Raw genomic sequence first — 22,644 nt, forward strand, 5'->3', positions numbered from 1 at the left:
GTCATGGATCTCTTATCTGTTTTTGTAGGTCACCTCTTTTAAAGAAATTCTAGTTTATCCCATCAACCTTGCTGATGGATGCCATATGTCTTTAGGGATGCAAACACTTTTGTAAAAGACATAATAGGTTTCTATGTTCTTGTGAATGGGAGATAGACAAATTGTATATCAAGTGAAACATGGCAGAGAAATTAGGGAATGATAAAATGTACATGGGTACATAATACCCAGTTACTTTATATTAGAGCAAACAGCTGGCAAGGAGAAGCATATAAAAGGACAGAGATTAGTAGCACAGCAAGGTCACAATGATAGCCCAAAATATGAGTTGAGGGCAATTAGCCAGACATACAATGATCTTGGCTAGTAGTTGTTTCCTTTTTCCCTCTCTGATTTTTGCCACATATGATTACTACTTTTGTCACATGATAAGTATCAGAGTTTTGAAATAGTAAAGTCTCCTCAAAAGCCAAGCCCTTGGATGTTATTGCCCAGACCTGTAAAATTACACCTTGCTCTTTGTTGTGATATATACCCGGCAAGCATTCAATTGTCTAACTCAAGCAGACAATTTCTGGACTGAGATCCATTAAAACATTTTGAATATTACAATGGAGCACAGAAATAACCACCTAATACATATCCCATTATGATTTTTTTGTTTGTTTCTTTTTAACCTGGAATTTGTTTTCTTCTATTTCCAGGTTTCCCCAATTTGAACTGTAAACCCATATCAGAAATTCTTTTTACTTAAGTACCATGCATATTTGCTTATCTTGAACTCTTGGATACTAAACATCAATCCATATACTCTTTTGCTAGTTTAGCCTATATACTCAAACCTTTTAATTATATGGAACATTTAAATTTAATATTTTAATAATATGGAAGAAATAAGGGAGATTATGAGTTTAAGTACACTCAGTTCAATTGTGTGTTCTGCCTCTATGCCCTGGGTGATCCTGAGCTAATTGTATAATCTCTCTAGTATCTAACCACCACCTCCCCACCCAATAAGATAGCTATAGTGTTTGTAAAACAAAATGGGATAATATGAGGGTGAAATTGCAGTGCCAAGACAAAAGGTGAAAATAAGTCTTGTGTTAAGCAATTCAGAACATATGGCCCACCCAACTATTTATCAGATAGGTAGCTATCTTAATTAACAATGCTTAGTTCCTAAAGGATTGAGTCATACTAGGCATATGACCTCAAATTTACCCCTAATACTCCTGACAATCTTCTGTCCCAACTACATAGAAAATACCACCTGGCTGTGACTTTTGACATACACACTACTTTTGACACTTTGGTCAAAGTAGAATGCTATCCTCGCTTTTCTTGTCTGACCTTCTCCAGAGCCATTCAAATCACAGTTCTATGAAAAACACTGTAGAGATATTCAAGAGTGAGATCCAATAATGTAGCTAGTAAAAACTGTGTGAATGTGTGTGTGTGTGTGTGTGTGAATAGAATTTGTTATGTCAGAAGATGTCTTTTAAAAATATATGTTAAAGTGGGGCGCCTGGGTGGCGCGGTTGGTTAAGCCTCCGACTTCAGCCAGGTCACGATCTCGCGGTCCGTGAGTTCGAGCCCCGCGTCAGGCTCTGGGCTGATGGCTCAGAGCCTGGAGCCTGTTTCCGATTCTGTGTCTCCCTCTCTCTCTGCCCCTCCCCCGTTCATGCTCTGTCTCTCTCTGTCCCAAAAATAAATAAACGTTGAAAAAAAATAAATAAAAAAATATATATATGTTAAAGAAACAAGAAGAATGTATGGTTCTTGATCTCAAGAATATAATAAGGAAAATAAGAAAATGAGTATAACTGTTATCTCCTCCAGTAGCTCAAGAATATAGACAGTGTTTTTCCATGAACAACAATATTTCTTTAGTGCCTACACAGTAAAATTAATGAATATTGATTTAGTGAATCAAAAAGTGGTTATAAGTTAACAACAAAAAAAAATGCCATAGCAAATAAAGAACTACAGGGTCCAAGAAAAGTTGAGTTTTGCCCAGATGCCTTATCCACAGAAAGCATAAGTCAATAACCTTTAAAAACTTACTAAGATTTTGACACAAGTTAGGAGAAGTCTAGGACTTTCCAGTGTAAGGGGGGAAAATATGGATGGAGGAACAGGGTGGAAAATATATATGCAAAATCAAAACATAGTTAAGTATTCCTCAAAGGTTAGGAAGTATATTTCATTCATTTTTTTCATTCAACATGAATTAATGGAGTCTCAACTGTGTGACAGGAGCTGCTCTTGGCACTGAGGGCATAGTAGTAAACTTAACAAAGTTCCTGCTATATAAAACTGCCATTCTGGTAGAAAAGTGAATGGCAAATACATAAAGGTATTAGAGAATAAATAGTACTATAGAGAAAAGTATAAATGGCAATACAGGTGCTACTCTGGTGAAAGATAAGGTATCAAATTGTCAAAACAGCACAGAATCTAATTGAGCCATTTCTGACTTGAGGTTTAAGTTTCCTTGGTCAACAATGAAACAAGATAAATTTAAAAAGGATCAGTTTTTAGTCAGAAACCTATGTATACAGAAAAGAGACCTGAATTCAAAGTACTCTTTCCATTTGAAAAGAATTGATAGTAAAAAGGATAATGTATCATTTTCTAGTCACATATTCCAAGTAGTGCACTATTTAAATAGCTATACACAATTCTTAAAATAAATATGTGGCATCACGGAGGAAAGAATGCCAAATGTATAATTGTGCTTCCATTTTAAAGAATTTTACTACTTTACTATTATGGAGAATGTGGGCAGGGGGCAGTATAATAGCGGACTTACGTATAGGATCTGAATCTAGGCTACCTGAGTTTCAGTCCTGACTCTGCCTGACACAGGGCAAAATACTTCATCTTTGTTTGCCTTAATTTTCTCACCTGTGAGGTGGTGACCATAATATCATTCAGTTTATAGTTATTTTGAAGATAAAATGAGTTAATATATATAGTATTAGTATTAGTATCAGTATTAGTATTAGTATTATTTATAATGTAGCAGTACCAGCACATAGTGAACCGTCAATAAATGTTAGCTGTCATCATTATTACAACCAATCATAATTGTCTAGTTTGCTTTGTGAATCAGTTAACTACGGACTGTGAAAGAGCCCATCATCACAAGAGATGATCTGTGTGAGAGTGAAGCATTCTGTACCTTGAGTATCCAGGTAATCAAGGCCAATCAAGGTCACATTCTTGGATGAGGGAAGGGAATTCTATTTATTCACATTTCCTCCCTTTATCCTAGGAAATTTGGATTAGTTTCTTCTGGGGAAAATGTTTAGGTTGGAGGTAAGAAATAATCAGGTCAGTATACTAGGTAATAGGGTATTGAGTTCAGTTCCAGTTAATGAAAAATTAACTAGTTGCTTTATACAAAACTCAGACATTAATAAAAAGGAATAAATTGAGCCCATGTCAAATTATGCTCAGTATTAAATAGGAATATAACATAGGACAGATCTAGATGGAGGTTCAAAGGGACAAGATCTGATCTTTCAAAAAGTTGATGCCTTGTAAGGATGCAGGAAGGAGACAGAAACTGAAAAGGACAGAGTCCACATGGTTAAGGATCATAAATTCCATTATTAGTAACTTGAACTTTAATCCATAAGCAACAGAAAGCCATTAAGTATTTTTGACATGGGTATAATATAAAATAATCCCAGTGTGAAGGATGGAAGTTAGATTGACAAAAATGCTCTGATGTAAGGTTGATTGTAGTTGCACTGGCAAGAGATGATGAGGGTCTGTGTTACTCTAGATCTATTCACTTTTATTATTAATAAAACTTCAGCATGTTGGTATACTGGGGCGTTATTTTTATACTCCTGCTTCTTCTGACATTACCTCCATACCTTTTTATCATGGTGAACTTACTCATGTCAACCATATGGCTTTATCAGGGCGTGGCAAACAGTACCTTTACACCACTATCTTTTGTCAACCATAGAAACAGATGGATAAATGTCCTGGACAAGGCCAATGATAATGGGCCCTTTTCCTTTACTGTAGTAACTGGTCCAGGTATGGACTGATCAGAGATATTCCCTTGGATTTTTCCAATTGGAACAAGGAAGAACTTTCATTCTTGTCTGATACTGGAAATATGTGACTATAAGTTTCTATGCTTGTAAGAGTGTATTTTCCACCACTAAACCCTCATGTAGATAAGACTGGCTATAATTAAAGAGTATTATGTCAAGGCACAGAGAAAAGCCCAGGTAGAAAATGGATAGAGCCTTGCAAAGGTTTGAATTCACACTTATAATTATCTTTAAGAGGTACACCAATCCTGTCTTTTCTAAGATTTGAATAAACAACAAATTCTGCTTTTATTTTTTAACATCAGTTTCTGTTGGTATCTGTCACTTACAATCAGAAGAATGCTGACTATAATAAATAGTATTGTGCCAAACACAAGGAAGATGTGCTGAGGATTCCTTTAAATCTTGTTATAAAAACAAATTGGCTTAAAGCTGTTACTAAAAAATGATGGTACTGAAAGTACTTGAAAAATTCATCATAAAATGACAAATGTGATCTTCCACCTTGAACAAGAATAAGTACAGAACTGGGAAATAGTGTTACAAATAAAATTAAAGCCCAGGACCAAATAATGCATAGATTTACATTGTGTGTGCTTTTTGAGAAAGAAGGTATGAAAATACTTCTCAATCGTAGGGAAGCAGTTTCCTCCACTGTATTTTCACATACATTTTCTGAAAAATAAAGCATTTCTGACTTATTCTACATGGAAACAAAGAAGAGGTAAAGACACTGGAAAAACACTCATCATAACCAGAAATTTGTCACCACAGGAGAGTCAGGGTACATTGTCATAGTGCTAACTAGATAGAATTTGAACTAGCCCATGTTGCTTTCCAAGGTGGAAGGTAATGTTCTCTCCCTTCAGTGCATTCATTAATACCAATCTGACATTTTCAAAGCTCTTTGTCGAAGGTTGATGAACACAATATGCACTTAAACTGGTTATCTCAGCATATTTTGAACATATATATGTCATCATTAGGCATAGGGTTAGTTTGGCTGGTTATCAATATTTATTGTTTTTTTTTTCTTTTTGAAGTATAGTTGACATATAATGCATTCTTTATTTTCTGTATTAATGGTCTGGTAACATATGATTACCAAAATTCAAGATGATCTTTTTAAAATATGAAATATTTGTAGTTGTATTAAGTCTCACATTTTATAAATACTATACTGATTTCTTTTTTGTTTATAAGTTAGCTTATTTTGCATACTGAATTAATTCTTACCATCACAGGTTGGGAGTGGATGACTCCACCAGTGGTTTTTTTCACATAGAAGAGGCTCTTCATGGCTCAGCCTATATCCTGGATCACAACTAAATGAAACAGTAGAACCGATGGAGAAATCATGACCATAGCGACGGCCATGTACAGGAATGCCGGGGTCCAGGCAAGAATAAGTGTTCACTGTAACACCTAGGAGACAAAGGGAATATGACAAAGAGTAAGTTTGATGGATTTGGATTTGCCAAAATTGATTCTTATTTCTCAAACAATTGTGAGTTACGATTTTCACAAATTAAATGAATGTGCCCATTACTTTATTTAAACAATCAGCAATTTGTTTAGCAAATTTCTTCTGACATTTTCTGTCCACAAAGTCCACATTCAGATCATTTGGTTCTATGAGAACCTGATGAAACTGTACAGTTACCTATCAAAATTTATAATGTCATAAATTCTATAGATATAAATCTATAGTGATAAATGAAAGTGTGAACACAAGTACCTTTGTAATAAAGCAGTACAACTGCTCTGGTGGCTCCTTGTCAGGGTTTCAACAGCCTGTAGTGCACTTGGTGTCTCCAAACGATAATCTCCCTTGTGACTTATAATGCCTAACTGACATCCTACCATGACAATGCCTTTCCCTTAATAAGACATGGTTTCCCAACGTTGGCCCTGTTAAGTTTTTAGATTGAATGACTTTGCTGTGGGGTTGTCCTGTGCTCTGCAGTATGTTTAGCAGCATTCCTGGCCTCTACCTCCTCCAGTCATGAAAACCAAAAATGTCTCCAGGTATTGCCAAATGTTCCCTGGGATGCAAAAATGCCCAGAGTTGAAAACTGAGGTATAAGGTAAAATAAATAATTACCTTTTTGTTCCTAAATGAAAGACTTAGACAATGAATAACTGTTGTTTTGATATTCCAATAATACAATAATTAGCATTTTCAAATTGTGTCTGATTAAATCACATTCACAAGAGAAACGGTTTACTTGTATTAGCTACCCAACTTTAAAATGAAGTATTTAAAATAGATACAAAAAACATAGGAGTTCACTTTTTAAAGAGATCGATTATATATTTTAAATATATTTATCAAACATACTCATTTCATTTAAATGCTATTGTTTTTAATGAGAAATTTTAAAATAACGAAAATTTTATCTTTAACACAATTACTTTAACCTGCTATGTTCCTCTTCTCCATGTGACCATTTGTCTTCTAGGCACCCAAGGCTTTGAAACCCTCATTCACCTTTGACTCCTTCTCACAGTTTTGTTTTTCCTCCACAAAATGTATCTGAAATCCATCCTCGTTGAAAAGCATAATGTCATTTATTACTTCTCTTACCCTACCCCAGGCCTACATCACTTCAATTATGTAGGACAAACCATAATCCCTGGCCTCTCTTTCAGTATCCTTCATCTCCAGTCCATTTGGGATATAATTTTGGACATATGTACCCTTAAAATATGCTATTTCTTTGCTTTTGTACCATATGTTTATGACACCAAGTTCAGTCATCACCCTGACATTCAAGACTTCCGAACTGAACTCTACTATTTGCAATTTTCATTATCTCCAGTAGTCATCTTTCCTCCCAGTCAGGTTAAGTTTCCTCACTAGTTTTCTATTTTATTTTAATACCACAAACACCCTCAGTCATCCCCTTCATTTATAAAATCTTCTCAATTTTTACCAGACAAGCTCAGATGCCCTCTCCTTCAAGTCATGATCTTCTAATGCTCTGGCTCATTCTGTAACTTTCCTTTATCCAAAACTCCTATGTTGTAGTGAAGTCTTAAGAAATCAGGGAAATGTGTGCTTGAAGAAGTCACATACAATGTAAATCATAGTAAAAGCAAAAAACAAGCAAATGTAATTATCCCAAAGTGATTTTAATGGTTTCAGATTATTTGGAGTAGAGGTCAGTGAAGGTTAATCATTTAATTTGTCCTTCTTGTCTCTCCAATTGATGGATACGGTAAGATCTTGCATTTCTTTTATGTCCCTTACCGTACTGTATATATCTAGCACCCAAAGGATAAGTCTAAAGAGATGTTTCATAATTGATTGACAAGAAAATAGATCAAAGCAGTGGAAATGTTTCGATTTCTCTACCTTTCTCATACGTATTGACTTTAAATGTAACAACTGTTCTTTAAACAGTATATTCTCTTAGATGTCTTCCATTCTCCACAGTTGAAAAAAAATATGTATACATGCATATAAAAATACGTCTTTGGAGATGGGTATCTGTGTCTATAAATTTGTTCTATATCCATTTATAATTGTACTGTTTTATATATTATTTACACATCCAAGAAGACTCAATTATATCTGTATTTAAAGAAATACAACATAATAAGCAGAAGTGTTTATTGGGAGGCAGGGGGGAAAACTACCAAAAAACAAAATGGGTTATGTTCCTAAATTCTATTCCATGTTGTTATTATTCTAATTTTTAATGTGTTCTGAAAACTATAAATCTTATTTTTCTGTACAGTTTTTGCAATCTCCTTGTTTTGAAAGAAAGTAGAGTAAATAGTGCCCCAGCAGAGGGAGTAAAATGAAAATCTGGAGTGCAAGCAATTTTAATACTGCAAATAATACATCGAATTTTGATCTCCTGGGAAAATCAAGTTTTCCTTTATAATGGATATAGTTTAAAAAAAGAAATTCACCAAACACCAAATATGTTCTTATAGTTTTAATTAGTGTAATAATCAAATTTCATTCTACTGATTTTGGAGGTTTTGAATGGTTCATTAAAAAAAAAAAATAGCTGGTTACCTGCAGCTGGGAAACTTATTAAGTAACAACAACAAAAATAGATCTTTGGTTGTTTGTGTTCCTGAAACAAAAGGGCTTGTGATGTTAGAGATTATTTCATAGTAGTAATTAAACCACAACACTAAATAGAAAAAAAATGAGAGGAAGTGATTTTTTGTAAACCAATTTAAATTGAATATTACTGCCTGCTGCCAAACAGCATCCAGTAGGTCTTTTATCAATCTCAGCCTCTCTAGGTCTCAGCCTCCACTCTGTCTTTTTAGTCACTAGCCTCCAATAGTAACTTTGATTATGTTACCAAGAGCTTATGGGTGACAGATTTTTTGACTGACAAAGATGCTCTGCCTTGACCAAACTTTAGTCCAGCTCCACTGAACCCTTTTGACTAGGTCTCACCAGTGGCCCATTTAGTCCAGTTTTAGCAGAAATCCTGCTGGGTCAGTTTATTGAAAATCCTCCTCCAAGATAAGGCTATCTGATCAAATTCCTTATTCCCCACTCTCAATATCTTTTCACTCTGGCTTGCCTTTAGCAAAAACCCTGTCTAATGTGTTTAGCCAGATTTCCCCTAACTCTAATGGTTCCTCTTAGCAATTCCGATCCACTGGTCCCCACTTTGCTCCATGACTAGAAATTCCCACTTGTAGTCAGAGCTGAGCTCAATCTCTCTCCCTTAATATGAAACCCCATTGTAATAAAAGTCTGCTCTACTGTCTTTAACAAGTGTTGGCGAATAATTTCTTTTATAGCAAAGGAATACGCTTGAGCTTGACATCTCATTTTAATTCCTCATCGGATTAGTTTTCAAAGAAAAAATATAAGAGCTACCATTCACTGAGGACTAATTGCATACTAGCTATTATAATCACACTTTGCATGTGTAATTTTATTTAATGTTAAAAATTTTCCTGTATTTGACATGTGATAAAGACCACACATCTGGGTTGCGGTGGGATTGAATGTGATTTGTTAGGTATAGAATATAGCAACAGATTAACGGAAAAGGTGCCTGCCCATTTGTAACATATTGATAAAAATGAATTGCTAGTAAGAATTTTGAAATAGATTGCAAAAAACGACTCCAACTCAATTTTAACACATATATGTTAAACTAAAAATCTCAATTAAGGTCCTTCAGTTCATTTTAATTTATAAGTATGTGTTAACCCTCTTATTACATTTTATAACAATATCTAAGAAATATAACTCCATGCCATAAAACTCTAAATAAAGAGAAGTTAATATAATTAAAAAATATTATGGAAAATATAATATTTTAAAAAGCAATGAACATATATTGGTTATGGTTTTAAATGCCCACGAGTCAATTAACCAGATCTATCAAAAAGACACCCAATATAGAAAACAAAGATATAAATTTCAAATGCAGGCATTTTTCTTGAGAGGGAAGGGGGTTTTGGAGGCTTGAATATAAAAAGAAGTGAAATAATACCTATCTGCACTTGATATAAAGATATCTTGCAATAACCCTTTAAATGTGCTATTAGAACTATTTCACCAAAACTGCTTTTCATATGCAGATACACAGTGATGTACCCTGAGATGAAAATGCATGCATAGATGAGTTTACATGTATACATCATATGCAATACACCCACATATGTATAAATATGCCACATGTTTGTAAATTAAAAAAAAGTTTGTTTCTATGTATATACCAGGATCAAATTATTTTTAAATATCAGATGTATTTTAGATGTTTTAAATAAGACTGCACGTGGGATTATTACAAGCTTATTTCAACACTGTGACTTACAGCTTGTTTTAATATGCGGTCTTTGAGCGGTTACGTTAGCCATATTTGAATATATGTGTATGTACTGGACTTTTTGATGTTAATATACTTTTCAATATTTTATACAAAATAATAAAGTTGAATATTTTAAATGGAAAATGTGTGCAATTAATGTAGGTAAAATTAAAAGAATGATATGAAGCACATGCTAAAAAATTTGTCAATGTTCATATACATCCTAGATTGATATTTACTACTATTGTGCACTACTAAAATTGTGCACAAATTACTAGTACAGAAACTCATTTTTCAAAATTTGTTATTTGATACTTCTGACAATCTGTTAGTATTTCCTTTCATAATAATGTTAGGTAGATATTGTTGAAAAATCTCCTGTAAAATTTATGAAAACACATTATTATCTTGTAAACCATTAGCATTCTCTTCAAAGAAAGCCTTAATTGTATTTTCTTAATAAATCTTGTAGCTCTTTTAGTAATACAATGGTAATACCAATGTAGGGAAAACAGAATAGGGAAATCAAAATATATTTTGGCATTACTTACTTTCATAATGAATCTTGAAACCGTTGTTAGAACGGCTGTTGTCTGTTGTAAATAGAAGGTATATGAAATTACTGCTACTGAATAGAAACTGGGGCACCTGTGTGCCATTATAAGATCCAAGTAAGGGTGACAGCAGATTTGGCCCATCATGAACTTCCAGAACATCATAATTCAGTTCAGTCTGAAACCTGAGATTAAGAGACACATGTAGAAATATTTTTATTAGAATACCACTATAAGGAAAACAATAATTTAGATTGCTATTTAAATGACTATTTAAACTTTTTACCATTTTTGTGTTATATTTTTTCTTTAGCTTATCTAATATCATATATCACTTAAGACCTCATCTGAAGCTCTTCATCTTATGGGAAATTATCCTGAAAGAGGTATGTGCATACATTTGTTGTTCATAAGTAAGATTTCTTTCAAATATTGTGGAACATCCTCAGTAAATAAATGACCTTTTCATTGACCACACGTATTTCGGGAGTTGCTTTTCTTTTATCTTCCTCATTTCGTGGGAAACTATGTGATTTATATTTATCTTCAATCAAATAATCATATTCTTATAGCAATTGTATATAGATTTCAAATCCGACTTCTGCTTTATTAGAGTGGTCCTTTTTTTTGACAAGTCTATTTTGTCCATTAAAAATAGGGTTTTTTAAATTTCAAAATAGTGGTTCTAATTATAAGTAAGTAATGACAATAATGATGATGTAGTTGATGTTCACTAAGTGCTTGAGGCTCTTGCTAAATATTTTATCTACATTCATCTATCCAAGCCTCAAACTAACCCAGTAAGTGAGCCCTTATTATACTCATTTTGCAGGTAACAAAACTGAGGCCTGCAGAACTTAAATGGTTCAAACCCAAGTCTCTCTCTCCCTAATTACTATACTAAGCCATGAAAAGCTGGTCAGTTGTATTTTTAGATTTCTGGTGGTTGTTACTGTTATCATTTTCAATTCTTTTAGAAGACATAATTTTTATAAATTGCAATCAACACAGATCAACAATATTTTAACATGCATAAATACTATCAACAAAATAACATTTTGTGTTCATTCCCACACTTCAAGATTGTACAACATTCTGAATTGAAATCAGAAATCTTAGCCGTGGAAAAACTTTACTTGGAATCATGGAAAATTGAGCAACTTATTGCCTTGTCCCTGATGATCCTGCAGCCCAGGAAATTCCTTTTCTACCAATGTATTCCTACATATCCTCCAGTTTTCAGCTTAAATATGTCCAGAAGCAGCCTTTCCCTGATATCAGTGTAGGTTAGTTTCCCTACTGTATTGCTTCATTTTATTGCACCTTTTGTGATACCAATCATGGTTGTGTTTGCTTGTTTGATAGGTGTCTCCTTTAAGAGTCTATATGTTCCACAAGGTCAAACGGTGTCTGTATTTGCCAATGCTTTGCATATGGCAGACACTCAAATATTTATTGGATAAATGAAAGAATTAATATATTTTAAAGACAAAAATATCTTTCTTTACTCTATGGTTGTTACCAATTTTATACAAAGCATTCAATATACTTAGATACTTTAGTGTTTACCATGAACCTTGGGTGGCTCAGTGGCACCTGGGTGGCTCTTGGTTTTGGCTCGGGTCATTGCCTCACAGTTCATGAGTTCGAGCCATGCATCTGGCTCTGTGATGTTAGCATGGAGCCTGCTTGGGATTCTCTCTCTCTGCCCCTCCCCTGTTTGCACACTTGCTCTCTCTCTCTCTCTCTCTCTCTCTCTCTCAAAAATAAATAAATAAACTTAAAAAAATTAAAATGTATCTTCCAATGCATTTTTGGTAACTAGTTGTCTCCAGTACACTCTTAAAAATAATTTTTAGTTACAATGTCCATCAACTTTCAAAAGATTACTTTACTATACACTTGTCAGCCTTTTCCAGTATTACAAAATTAAACTACATTATTCTTCAAATAACAAAACAAAAGAAAACTCAAACCCTGGTCCAAACAACTGAATGGAAAATCCAAAAACCAGAAACTTTATTTCATTATAAAATACAATTACAAATACAGCATATAAGTAGTAAAAATTAAGTGCACAATTCAATACTATTTAAGAAGTGCAATTGAAATATTTTTCCATCTGTACCACTTTTATATCCTGTTAAGCAATATACTTAGTAAAATGAATGAATTTCATAAGCTTATCTTAGTCTTTATTTTGCAATATGGAATATATTGCATTTGTCTAAAAATAACTTTTCCAATAATACAATTTAGAATAGGAAATATATAGGAACACACTACGTCCTTTAAGTAAATGATCAGACAATGGTACATTGTGAATCCATTACTTGGTTGTTTTGTAGTCAGTCTATTGCAGTATTAAAACTGGAGTTTCATTTTGATAGCTAGTCAGCTGATGATAACCAAATTAAAATGCACAGAAGAGTCAGAGATTACTCTGAATTGAAACCTAAAGAGACAAGTCTTAATAGAATAGCAGCATTAACTGGTGATATAGAGAACAATGTTCAGTAGGAATGAATCCTTAAAAAGAAAATCATCACAGATTCGCCTCAAGGAATTATAAAAATACATTACAATAATAAGGGAAATGAATTAGGGTTACGCAATAATCTGGATTTCTTTCATTTTGTGTTTCAAGATAGTTGTACACATTCCTCATAAATTGTCTCAATCTAGTGTTCATTTGTTTATGACATTAAAGTTAGTGTTATTCATAAACAAATGTTATGGAACCACTAGATGATATTCAAAATGAAATCAACCTTATCTTACTCAATTTTTGTTGTCTTTTAAAAACATGCTTGATGTAATCCAAACCCATTCTCACCAAATTGAAATAGTCCTCATTAATTTAAAAATAATAATAAAAAAAAAAAACAGTTGCTGTCTGGAAGACTGATACTGATGGCTGTGGTCTAGAAGTTGAAGACAAGAAAAGGGATAGAAAGACAGACTTAGGATGATTAATAAACAGGAAATGAGTTCATTTAGAAGCTGGCAAATATTGAGAAAATTTACAAACTGTTGGAAGAAACAAAGCAAAATTCCTCTGCAGATCTGAAAATGAGACTTGCAAACTGTTTGGGTATGTTAAGAAGAGATAAACACTTAGAAAACCACATGTGTTACTTGGCATTACTGTTTTGTTTTGTACTTGATAGACAATTTGATTTCTTAAGATTTCATTGACTTAAGGTACTTGAGATAATTTCAAGAAGCCAACTGACGGCTAATAGATTTATAATATTTTAGTTCTTTCTTTTTTTCCTGTAAATTAAATCTAAACAATTGCTACATTTGAGAATGTAGGGAAATAGCCATGCCACCGTCTTCATCATAGTATTTGGTTAAATTTTCATTCGAACCAAATGAACTTAAGTTATTCCTAGGTATTAGAAAGCAAATGACATAACTCAGTAATAAATACATTTCTTTCTTTGGAACCAAATTCTATAAAAAGTATTCTCAGAATGACAAAAACTATTAAAGAGTTTGCAACCAGTGTTCTCTTTTTTCAAATTTGTTTTTAACATTTTTTTATTATTGAGAGACAGAGAGAGACAGAGCATGAGCATGAGAGGGGCAGAGAAAGGAGGAGAGAAACAGAATCCGAAGCAGGCTCCAGGCTCTGAGCTGTCAGCACGGAGCCTGACGTGGGGCTCGAACCCACGAACTGTGAGATCATGACCTGAGCCGAAGTTGGACGCCCAACTGACTGCGCCACCCATGCACACCGCAACCAATGTTCTTACAATAGCTTGGTTGGAAATCAGAAGGGAATTCGGTTTTTCAAGAATGTAATTCTTGTTTGCTACCTCAGAGATGATATCTTGTTTCTCAAAACAATCTTACGGGGAAGATGAAGCACCAAGATATTCTAGGGTCAGTAAACAAGGAAGTGATAGATGTACATATTTCTGATTTCAAGGTGACTATTTTATGCCTCTCACTTAATGAATAAACTTCTCACTTATTTTTTAACTCGATGAAGTCACTTGCTCACTGCTTCACTACTGACCCACTCCTTACCATCTGACAGCTACTTAAGATGTGGATTTTTTTTAGTTTTTTTTTTTTTTTTATTTTAATGTTTACTTATTTTTGAAGGAGACAGAGACAGAGCGTGAGCAGGGGAGGGGCAGAAGAGAGGGAGACACAGAATCCAAAACAGGCTCCAGGCTGTGAGCTGTCAGCACAGAGCCCCACACAGGGCTCGAACCCATGAGCCGTGAGATCATGACCCAAGTGGAAGTCAGACGCTTAACCGATTGAGCCACCCAGGCACCCCAAGATGTGGATTATTTTAAAGAAACCAGTTTTATGACCAAGCAGAATGACTACGGATAACCCTAGAGCAAAATCTTATACCATTAAAGGAGCTTCAGAGAGAAAGAAATGGAGGAAGCTATTTAAATAATTTTCCTTTCAAATAAATACAACTCAAGAATCTAATGAGCTTGTGTGTGTGTATATGTGTGTGTGCAGGAAGGAAGGGTAGATAGAGGACTCAAGCTGCCAAATGAATATTTCAGTTTTATATAACTTTATATAACTTTACACAACTATAAAGTAAAATTCTTTTAAAAAAGTAAAATTCAAAAGCAATATACTGATACAGCTACACCCTGTCTATTCTAAAATAGTGAAAATAACATCAATAAATTCTTAAAGCATTTCTAACTCTTAATTCATTCAGTGTTTGAGCTAATTAACAAGGAATTACATACATGCATATATATACATATATTTGTATATGTGTGTGTATGTGTATTATATTACATACAGACATTGATATCAAGGAGGTGAAGGAGCTAGGAGGTTTAAAATTTACTTCAGAGTGTGATTTAGGGACCAAGAAAAGAGGCACAGTTGATAAGACTTGCTCAGGGGTGCTCAAGGGAAGATTTTTGGGCTCTAGGAATCATTTCTCACCAAGGCCTGTTCTGTTTCCCCTACAGAATTGTCCATTGTTGCTGTGCACAAATCCTAGCAATGACAATCACTTTTCAGGCTAATGCCTGCTTACAGCCTAACTTAAAGGATTTGTGTCTCAGTAAGCAGATAATTGAATAAGAAAGAGGCAGAGTAAAAAGTGTTAAGTAACTATATTTACCAAAATTAAATTGGGTTTTTGTCTATTTAACTGGTATTACAGCTTATAAAAATGGCTGAAAAGAGTTTTTTTTACCAGGAAGTTAAGTCTGGGATAGTCTAATTTAGAATATAGGCTGTGGGTGGCTCAGTCGATTAAGCATCCGACTTTGGCTCAGGTCATGATCTCACAGTCTGTGAGTTCGAGCCCCACTTGAAGCTCCGTGCCGGCAGCTCAGAGCCTGGAGCCTGCTTCAGATTCTGTGTCTCCCTCTGTCTCTGCCTCTGCCCCACTCACACTCTGTCTCTCTCTCTCAAAAGTAAATAAACATTAAAAAAAATAGAATATAGGCTGTGATATACATGAGTTCACTTTAGATAATTCTGAAGATATCTACACAAGATAGGCAAGCAGCTAAGAGGCCCATGTAACTGCCTATTGGGAGGGATACAACATACATGTTAAAAACTTTGAACAGAGAAAATGTGTCTTCAAACAAAAGTACAAAATCAAAAGTCACAAGTGTGGTGCTCTGAATTATAAGCATCACTTTGCAGTCTGCTTCTCCAGTTGGCAACTCAGCCTACTTAGGGCTGAAAGATATCAGATGTTATTTATTTATTTAATGATGGTTAATGACTCACACTAGTAAACCAGGGGATGCTTTTCACTGGAATAATGCACTTTGTGTTAATAAAACCTAAACGAATTTTCTAGTGATAGTATTATGCTTATATAGTGTTTAAGACTTGAATATAAAATAATGAATATAAGCTATTTTTAAAGTCATCTGTAATTTGAGTCAGCTGGGAGGTAGAGAAAGTGAATTCTTAGGAACAAATCAATATAATTTTTTAAATTATTCAATGATATGATCAATATTATTATGTCATATTGTATATTCCAAACAGAATAAAAATCTGTGTAATAAAGTAAATTTGGTTAATTTGGGTCCCACATTCATGGAACACTGTTATTTGATAAAGACTTGATTCTGAATAAATAGTATGATTTTCACTAAAATTGCTATGGCAATGCAAGCTGTATCTCTGAATGCAACCTATCTCTGAAAGGATATGGTTTCAACATCACCACAAAAAGCTCTGCCAAAGTATTCTAAATATAAACTTTTTCTTTTGAGAGAGAGAGAGAGAGAGAGAGAGAGAGAGAGAGAGCGCGCGCTAGTGAACAGGAGAGGGGCCAAGAAAAGGAGGAGGAGAGAGAATCCCATGCAGGTTCCAGGCCCAGTACAGAGCCTGACTCAGGACTTCATCGCAGGACCGTGAGATCATGACCTGAGCTGAAATCAAGAGTCAGATGCTTAACCGACCAAGCCGCCCAGGTGCCCCTCTAAATATAAACTTTTTTTTTTAGTGTGTAAGTCATTGTTATGAGCTGATTTGTGTCCCCCTAAAATTCATATGTGAAGTCCTAATCCCTAGTACCTCAGAATGTGCCTATCTTTGGAAAAAGTTCCTCTAAAGAGATAATTAAGGTAAAATGAGATCATATGGGTGGTCCAATATGAACACTATCGTTGTAAGAAGAGAAAATTAGGAAACAGACACACTGAGGAAAGACTATGTGAAGACACAGGGAGAAGATGGCCATTCACAAACCAAGGACAAAGGACTTCAGAAGAAACAATCCTGCTGACACCTTGATCTCAGACTCCCAGCCTCCACAGCTGTGAGGAGATTCATTTCTGTTGTTTAAACTACTTAGTCTGTGGTATCTTGTTATGACAGCCCTAGCAAATTAATACAGTTGTAAGAAAGTTTGTGGGCTATAGTCAGGTAGGATGGTCTCATGTGAAATGTTTAATACTAACATCTGTCAAACAGAATTTGTTTTCTTCTCAACTTTTAACAGGATAGATTGTGGATAGATTAATTCACTCTTGAATTAGGGAAGGATCATGTTGTTTGTAAAATTCAATCATCAGCATAATTCTGCTATATTTATATATTTGTATGATTTCCGTGTGACTACAAAGCTTACAAAGGTAACTTTTTCAAAATTATTATTATTATTATTATTTTTTTTTATTGAGACAGAGAGAGAGAGAAAGTGTAAGGGCTAGTCAGGGAGGGGCAGAGGGAGAGAGAATCTTAGCAGGGCTCTAGCCCAAGACCCTGTGATCATGACCTGAGGCAAAATCAAGAGTCATTTAACCATGTGAGTCACCAAGGTGCCCTGGTCCCTTATTCTGTTAAATAAAGGGGTTGGAAGATGAGGGGAGTCAATAATAAAATTAGGAAATTTTATAAATGTGTCCATTTCCATTTGTGAATACTGATCCAAGCAAAGACCTGAAGTTTCATTCTTTAACTTTGTAATAGTTAATATGGTCTTTCATAGTATAGATTATTTGATCAGTAAGATTAGTTTTCTTAGGAAAAAATATCCTTAACTGGCCAACCATTAGTACACATGAATTTGACACAGTCATGTTTTTCAAGGAATTGTAGGTGTAGGGATGTGGGTAGTGTGCTTAAGTGCCTGAGGCTGTAATACAGTATAAATTCAAATGTGTTTACAACAATTTTGCCTTTTGAAATACAGCATAAAACACAGGCCCTTTAAAATACAGGACAAATATGGGGCACCTGGGTGGCTCAGTTGGTTAAGTGTCCAACTTTGACTCAGGTCATGATGTCGTAGTCTGTGGGTTTGAGCCCCATGTCAGGCTCTGTGCTGACAGCTCAGGGCCCAGAGCCTGTTTCAGATTCTGTGTCTCCTTCTCTCTCAGCCCTCCCCTGCTTGCACTCTCTCTCAGTCTCTCTCTCAAAAGTAAAGATTAAACAATTTTTTTAATTAAAAAAATATATAGGACAGCTAAACACATTAAGTTAAGGGCCCCATGTTCATATTTAGATAGTGTGCCATATTTGGCCCACCTTTCATATCTCAATAGTACTGATAGAACATTGAACAAATAGAAAATCAACTTGACAACAGGCTGAAAGGTTAAAGGGGACAAATGTCTGAAGCATTCAAGGCACAGAAACTATTACAATAAAACTATACATTGATTTAGTAAATAAAATGGATAATGCCGACTATTGTTTTAGATAACATGTACTTTTTTAAAGGTAGAAAAATATTGGTAGAGACCTTTCAAATGTAATTTTGATAGAGTGTCCGGGTTCAGCTTCAATCACCCACTCACAGTTCAAAGAGTCTTTATAGTATCCTGGCCATCCTGGTGAGAGAATCAATCCACTGGGTGCAGAAAAATGGCCACCACATGGAGCTGAAAAATGAAATCAGAGAATAAGTAAGAATAGAACTTTTATAACAAGTTGTAGAAAGTATTATTAGTAGCAACTATAATTTTTATTTTTTTTATTATTTTTTTTTTTTAATTTTTTTTTTCAACGTTTCTTTATTTTTGGGACAGAGAGAGACAGAGCATGAACGGGGGAGGGGCAGAGAGAGACGGAGACACAGAATCAGAAACAGGCTCCAGGCTCCGAGCCATCAGCCCAGAGCCTGACGCGGGGCTCGAACTCACGGACCGCGAGATCGTGACCTGGCTGAAGTCGGACGCTTAACCGACTGCGCCACCCAGGCGCCCCGCAACTATAATTTTTAAAATAAATTTCTGCATGTACTTTGTAAATGCTATTTAATAACTTTTTGAAGGTAAAACTACATCTGGTCCTTCTATTGCTGAATGATTATTTTTCTTAGAAAAATTAGTTTACTTTTTGAAATATGGCATAGTTATGCACTCAGCATGTCAGATAAACTCAATATCCTCAAGTGTCCTAACAATATCCTTTAAATACAGGCTTGTGTCTCCATCGTTTTCATGTTCAAAGCTTGAAAACAATGTAAATTGTTAGTTTTAGTTTGTCTCCCTTTCATTTTCTGACTTACATTATCAAATACTGCTAATTAATGCTACACACTGCCTAAAACTCTAATCTTGCTTATTCCAGAGTTCCTACTACAATTTGGGCCTTCATTGATTCTGCCTCTTCCCTGATTTCCCATCCACTGATGTCTCTCTTGCTTCAGTCCAGCTGTCAGAATAATATCCTTCAAATTACAGTTTCATTATACCATCCCCTTCCCTAGACGTCTATTTTCATCCATTTTCCTTTAACACCAGATTCAAATCCTCAGTTTACAATTTCAAGTATATAATTTTCTGCTTTTCTGTAAATTTATACACAATTGAAATCACAATGATAACATTGTAATTCCAGTAGGTACTGATTGGGTCTTTTGGGGTAAATACCTCATTTTGGAGACGAATAAACCCGGTCCAGAGAAAAGCAACTCCTCAAAGTACACTAGGCTTATTAAATCTTATTAATAAGTACTTACTAAAAGTACTTTCAAGTTATTTTTTTTTTTACAAAACAGGACCTCAAAATTGGTCCTCTCCCATTATCTCCCAGTACTGGTAAATGAAATCACCAGCCACAGAGTTGCATAAACCAGGAAGCTAGAAGTAAGCATTTTCATTTTTCCTTAATCCTTACCATTTATTCTCATATCCAACCTATCCTCAATCTCTTGTTTTTTTTATCTGTATAGCTGCCATTTGAGTGTCAATTATCATAACAGGGTGCCTGGGTGGCTTAGTCGGCTGGGTGACTGTTGATTTCGGCTGAGGTTATGGTCTCAGGGTTTGTGACATTGAGCCCCACATTGAACTCTGTGCTGACAACAAGGTTTCTCTCTCCCTCTCTCTCTGACCCTCCCCTGCTTGTGGTTTCTCTGTCTCAAAATAAATAAATATTAAAAAAATTATCATATCATAATCTCATCTCTGCAGTACACTCTCATAACTAACCCTTCTAACTGGCCTTTTCATCTACATTAACTATCCTCTATGCTATAATCTCTATGCTATAACCAGAGTGGTATTTTTAAACCTCAAATCTGACCACACCCTTCAATGGCTTCCATCACTGTTGACACATAAGGCCCTGCCCATCTAGCTGTTCTTTATGCTCTCTAGCCTACACTCAACTTCTCTACTTTACTCTGCATCCCAGCTACCTTAACCTACTCCATACCTTCAGGACATACACACAGAAAACAAAAAATGGAGCAAAGAGTATTTGAATTACTAAAAATTATTCAGAAAGAAAAAAGATCAAATATCTACTATTAGCTTTTCAACATATTAGAGAGCATTCCCAAAGACTTACTAGGTTATATTTTTATTTTCTCTTAAATAGTTCCACTTAAACTTTATCCCATTTGTTTATATTTTTGTTGTTTACTTATTTCTTTTTGTTTTACCTTACAAAATTTCTAAAATCTATTGCTCCAGACACTATTTTTACTAGTTTTCATTTTTGAAATAATTTGATACAACCCAAAGAAAATAGGAAATATTTATAAATTGGCCTAGGAATGCAGCATTACTATAAACATCCATTTAAGAAAAGTATTTTTAGGGGTGCCTGGGTGGCGCAGTCGGTTAAGCGTCCAACTTCAGCCAGGTCACGATCTCGCGGTCCGGGAGTTCGAGCCCCGCGTCAGGCTCTGGGCTGATGGCTCAGAGCCTGGAGCCTGTTTCCGATTCTGTGTCTCCCTCTCTCTCTGCCCCTCTGTCTCTCTCTGTCCCAAAAATAAATAAACGTTGAAAAAAAAATAAAAAAAAAAGAAAAGTATTTTTATGTGAAATTGCCAAAATTTGTTATTTGTATGCAAAAGAAAATCTTTCAGATAAAATTAGATTTTCTTCTGGGGTGCCTGGGTGGCTCAGTCGGTTAAGTGTCCAACTTGGCTCAGGTCATGATCTCGTGGTCTGTGGTTCGAGTCCTTCATCGAGCTCTGTGCTGACAGCTCACAGCCTGGAGCCTGCTTCGGTTCTGTGTGTGTGTGTGTCTGTCTGTCTGTCTGTCTCTCTCTCTCTCTCTCTCTCTCTCTGCCTTTTTTCCCACTTGTGCTCTGTCTCTCTCAAAAATAAACATTAAAAAAGATAGATTTTCTTCCTTAGTAGAATTTAATTTTGTTTCCTAAAAAGCTTTCAAAGGAGACCATTTCCATGAGGATTATTTACTCCTCTTTGTTACAATGACTCATAATTAGGTTTCCTGTAGGGTTATTATGTATTTCAAAAATAAAATTATGTGCATAATAGCCACTTAAATTACCATATTTTAAAAGACAGAGTAAAGTATCTTAGTGAGAGAAGGTCCTAGAATTATGGAGAATTTCTGACAGAAATCCTAAATATGTCATGGACTCATATTGTTTTAGGCAAGGATTTGTGCACTTCAGTATAATCATCGTTAAAAGAGGCAATCAGTCATAAAATTAACAATTGAGTAATGGGCCATAAAGGATTAAAAAGTAAAATACTCAGAAGCATTTTAGCTGGTCCCTCTCTCCAAAGTATGAGGGAGGCAGTTAGGAGAGGGCTTTAAAGCAAAGGAGTAACATAAAAATGTGGTTACTGTCAGCTCCCTGAAAGGAATTTTCTGAATGATGACCCTGTTAAAAGGTATGTCTTCTAGTTAACTTATGACATGTTCCGAAGCAGCCTGTCTCTCTTACACACAGGGTTGAAACTCCCCAAAATTATTATTCCAAAAGTATGGGAACAGACTCCCCGAGAAGGTGTGAAACGCGAGAGAGAGACAGGTGCTCAGTGCAGATCAGTCAGGACCAGCCTCATGATCATAGTGACTAGCAGGCAGGTGGCAGGGGGATGTGCACAAGGAGAAGCCACAGTGTAGCCAGAGCAGCAGAGTATGGAGATGACAAAATGCAGGGAAAAATAAGGGAGATCAAGTATAGAGAAAAGAGATGTAGAAATCTACCTGAAACAGACAGAAGTATAGGATATAGGGAAAAAAGAGAGAGAGCATATGCGTGCATGTGAGGGAGTGGGAGCTTTGGAGCAAAGAGCTACTAATAATATTAGTAACAAAGATTTGAACTTGTAAACAGAAACTTAACTGTAAAGGGGGATGACCATACAGACCCAAAGGTAATAAGACAATGGCCTACACCTCGTAATTTTGCAATATCCATGCATAGCTTATATTAAATGAATGACTTTCTTCATATAGATTCACTTATATTTTAACTTAAATGACATTTTTAGACTTGCCCTGAACAAAAATATCCATGAAATC

The 22,644-nt window shown here is 35.0% G+C and overlaps 1 protein-coding gene across 7 annotated transcripts in view; it reads right to left on the bottom strand.

Moving 5' to 3' along the window:
- Positions 1–22,644, bottom strand: part of CSMD3 (CUB and Sushi multiple domains 3) — a 1,245,869-nt gene that overhangs the window by 402,371 nt on the left and 820,854 nt on the right. For all 7 annotated transcript variants that reach the window (XM_045049906.1, XM_019823045.3, XM_019823042.3 and 4 more), the window contains 3 exons: positions 18,650–18,788; positions 10,429–10,616; positions 5,313–5,501 (listed from right to left, as the gene is read on the bottom strand). In XM_045049906.1, the coding sequence (XP_044905841.1) occupies positions 5,313–5,501; positions 10,429–10,616; positions 18,650–18,788 (516 nt within the window). The remainder of the gene's footprint in view (positions 1–5,312; positions 5,502–10,428; positions 10,617–18,649; positions 18,789–22,644) is intronic.

Source organism: Felis catus, chromosome F2 (genome assembly GCF_018350175.1).
Source record: "Felis catus isolate Fca126 chromosome F2, F.catus_Fca126_mat1.0, whole genome shotgun sequence".
In the NCBI taxonomy this organism is placed as follows: Eukaryota; Metazoa; Chordata; class Mammalia; order Carnivora; family Felidae; genus Felis; species Felis catus.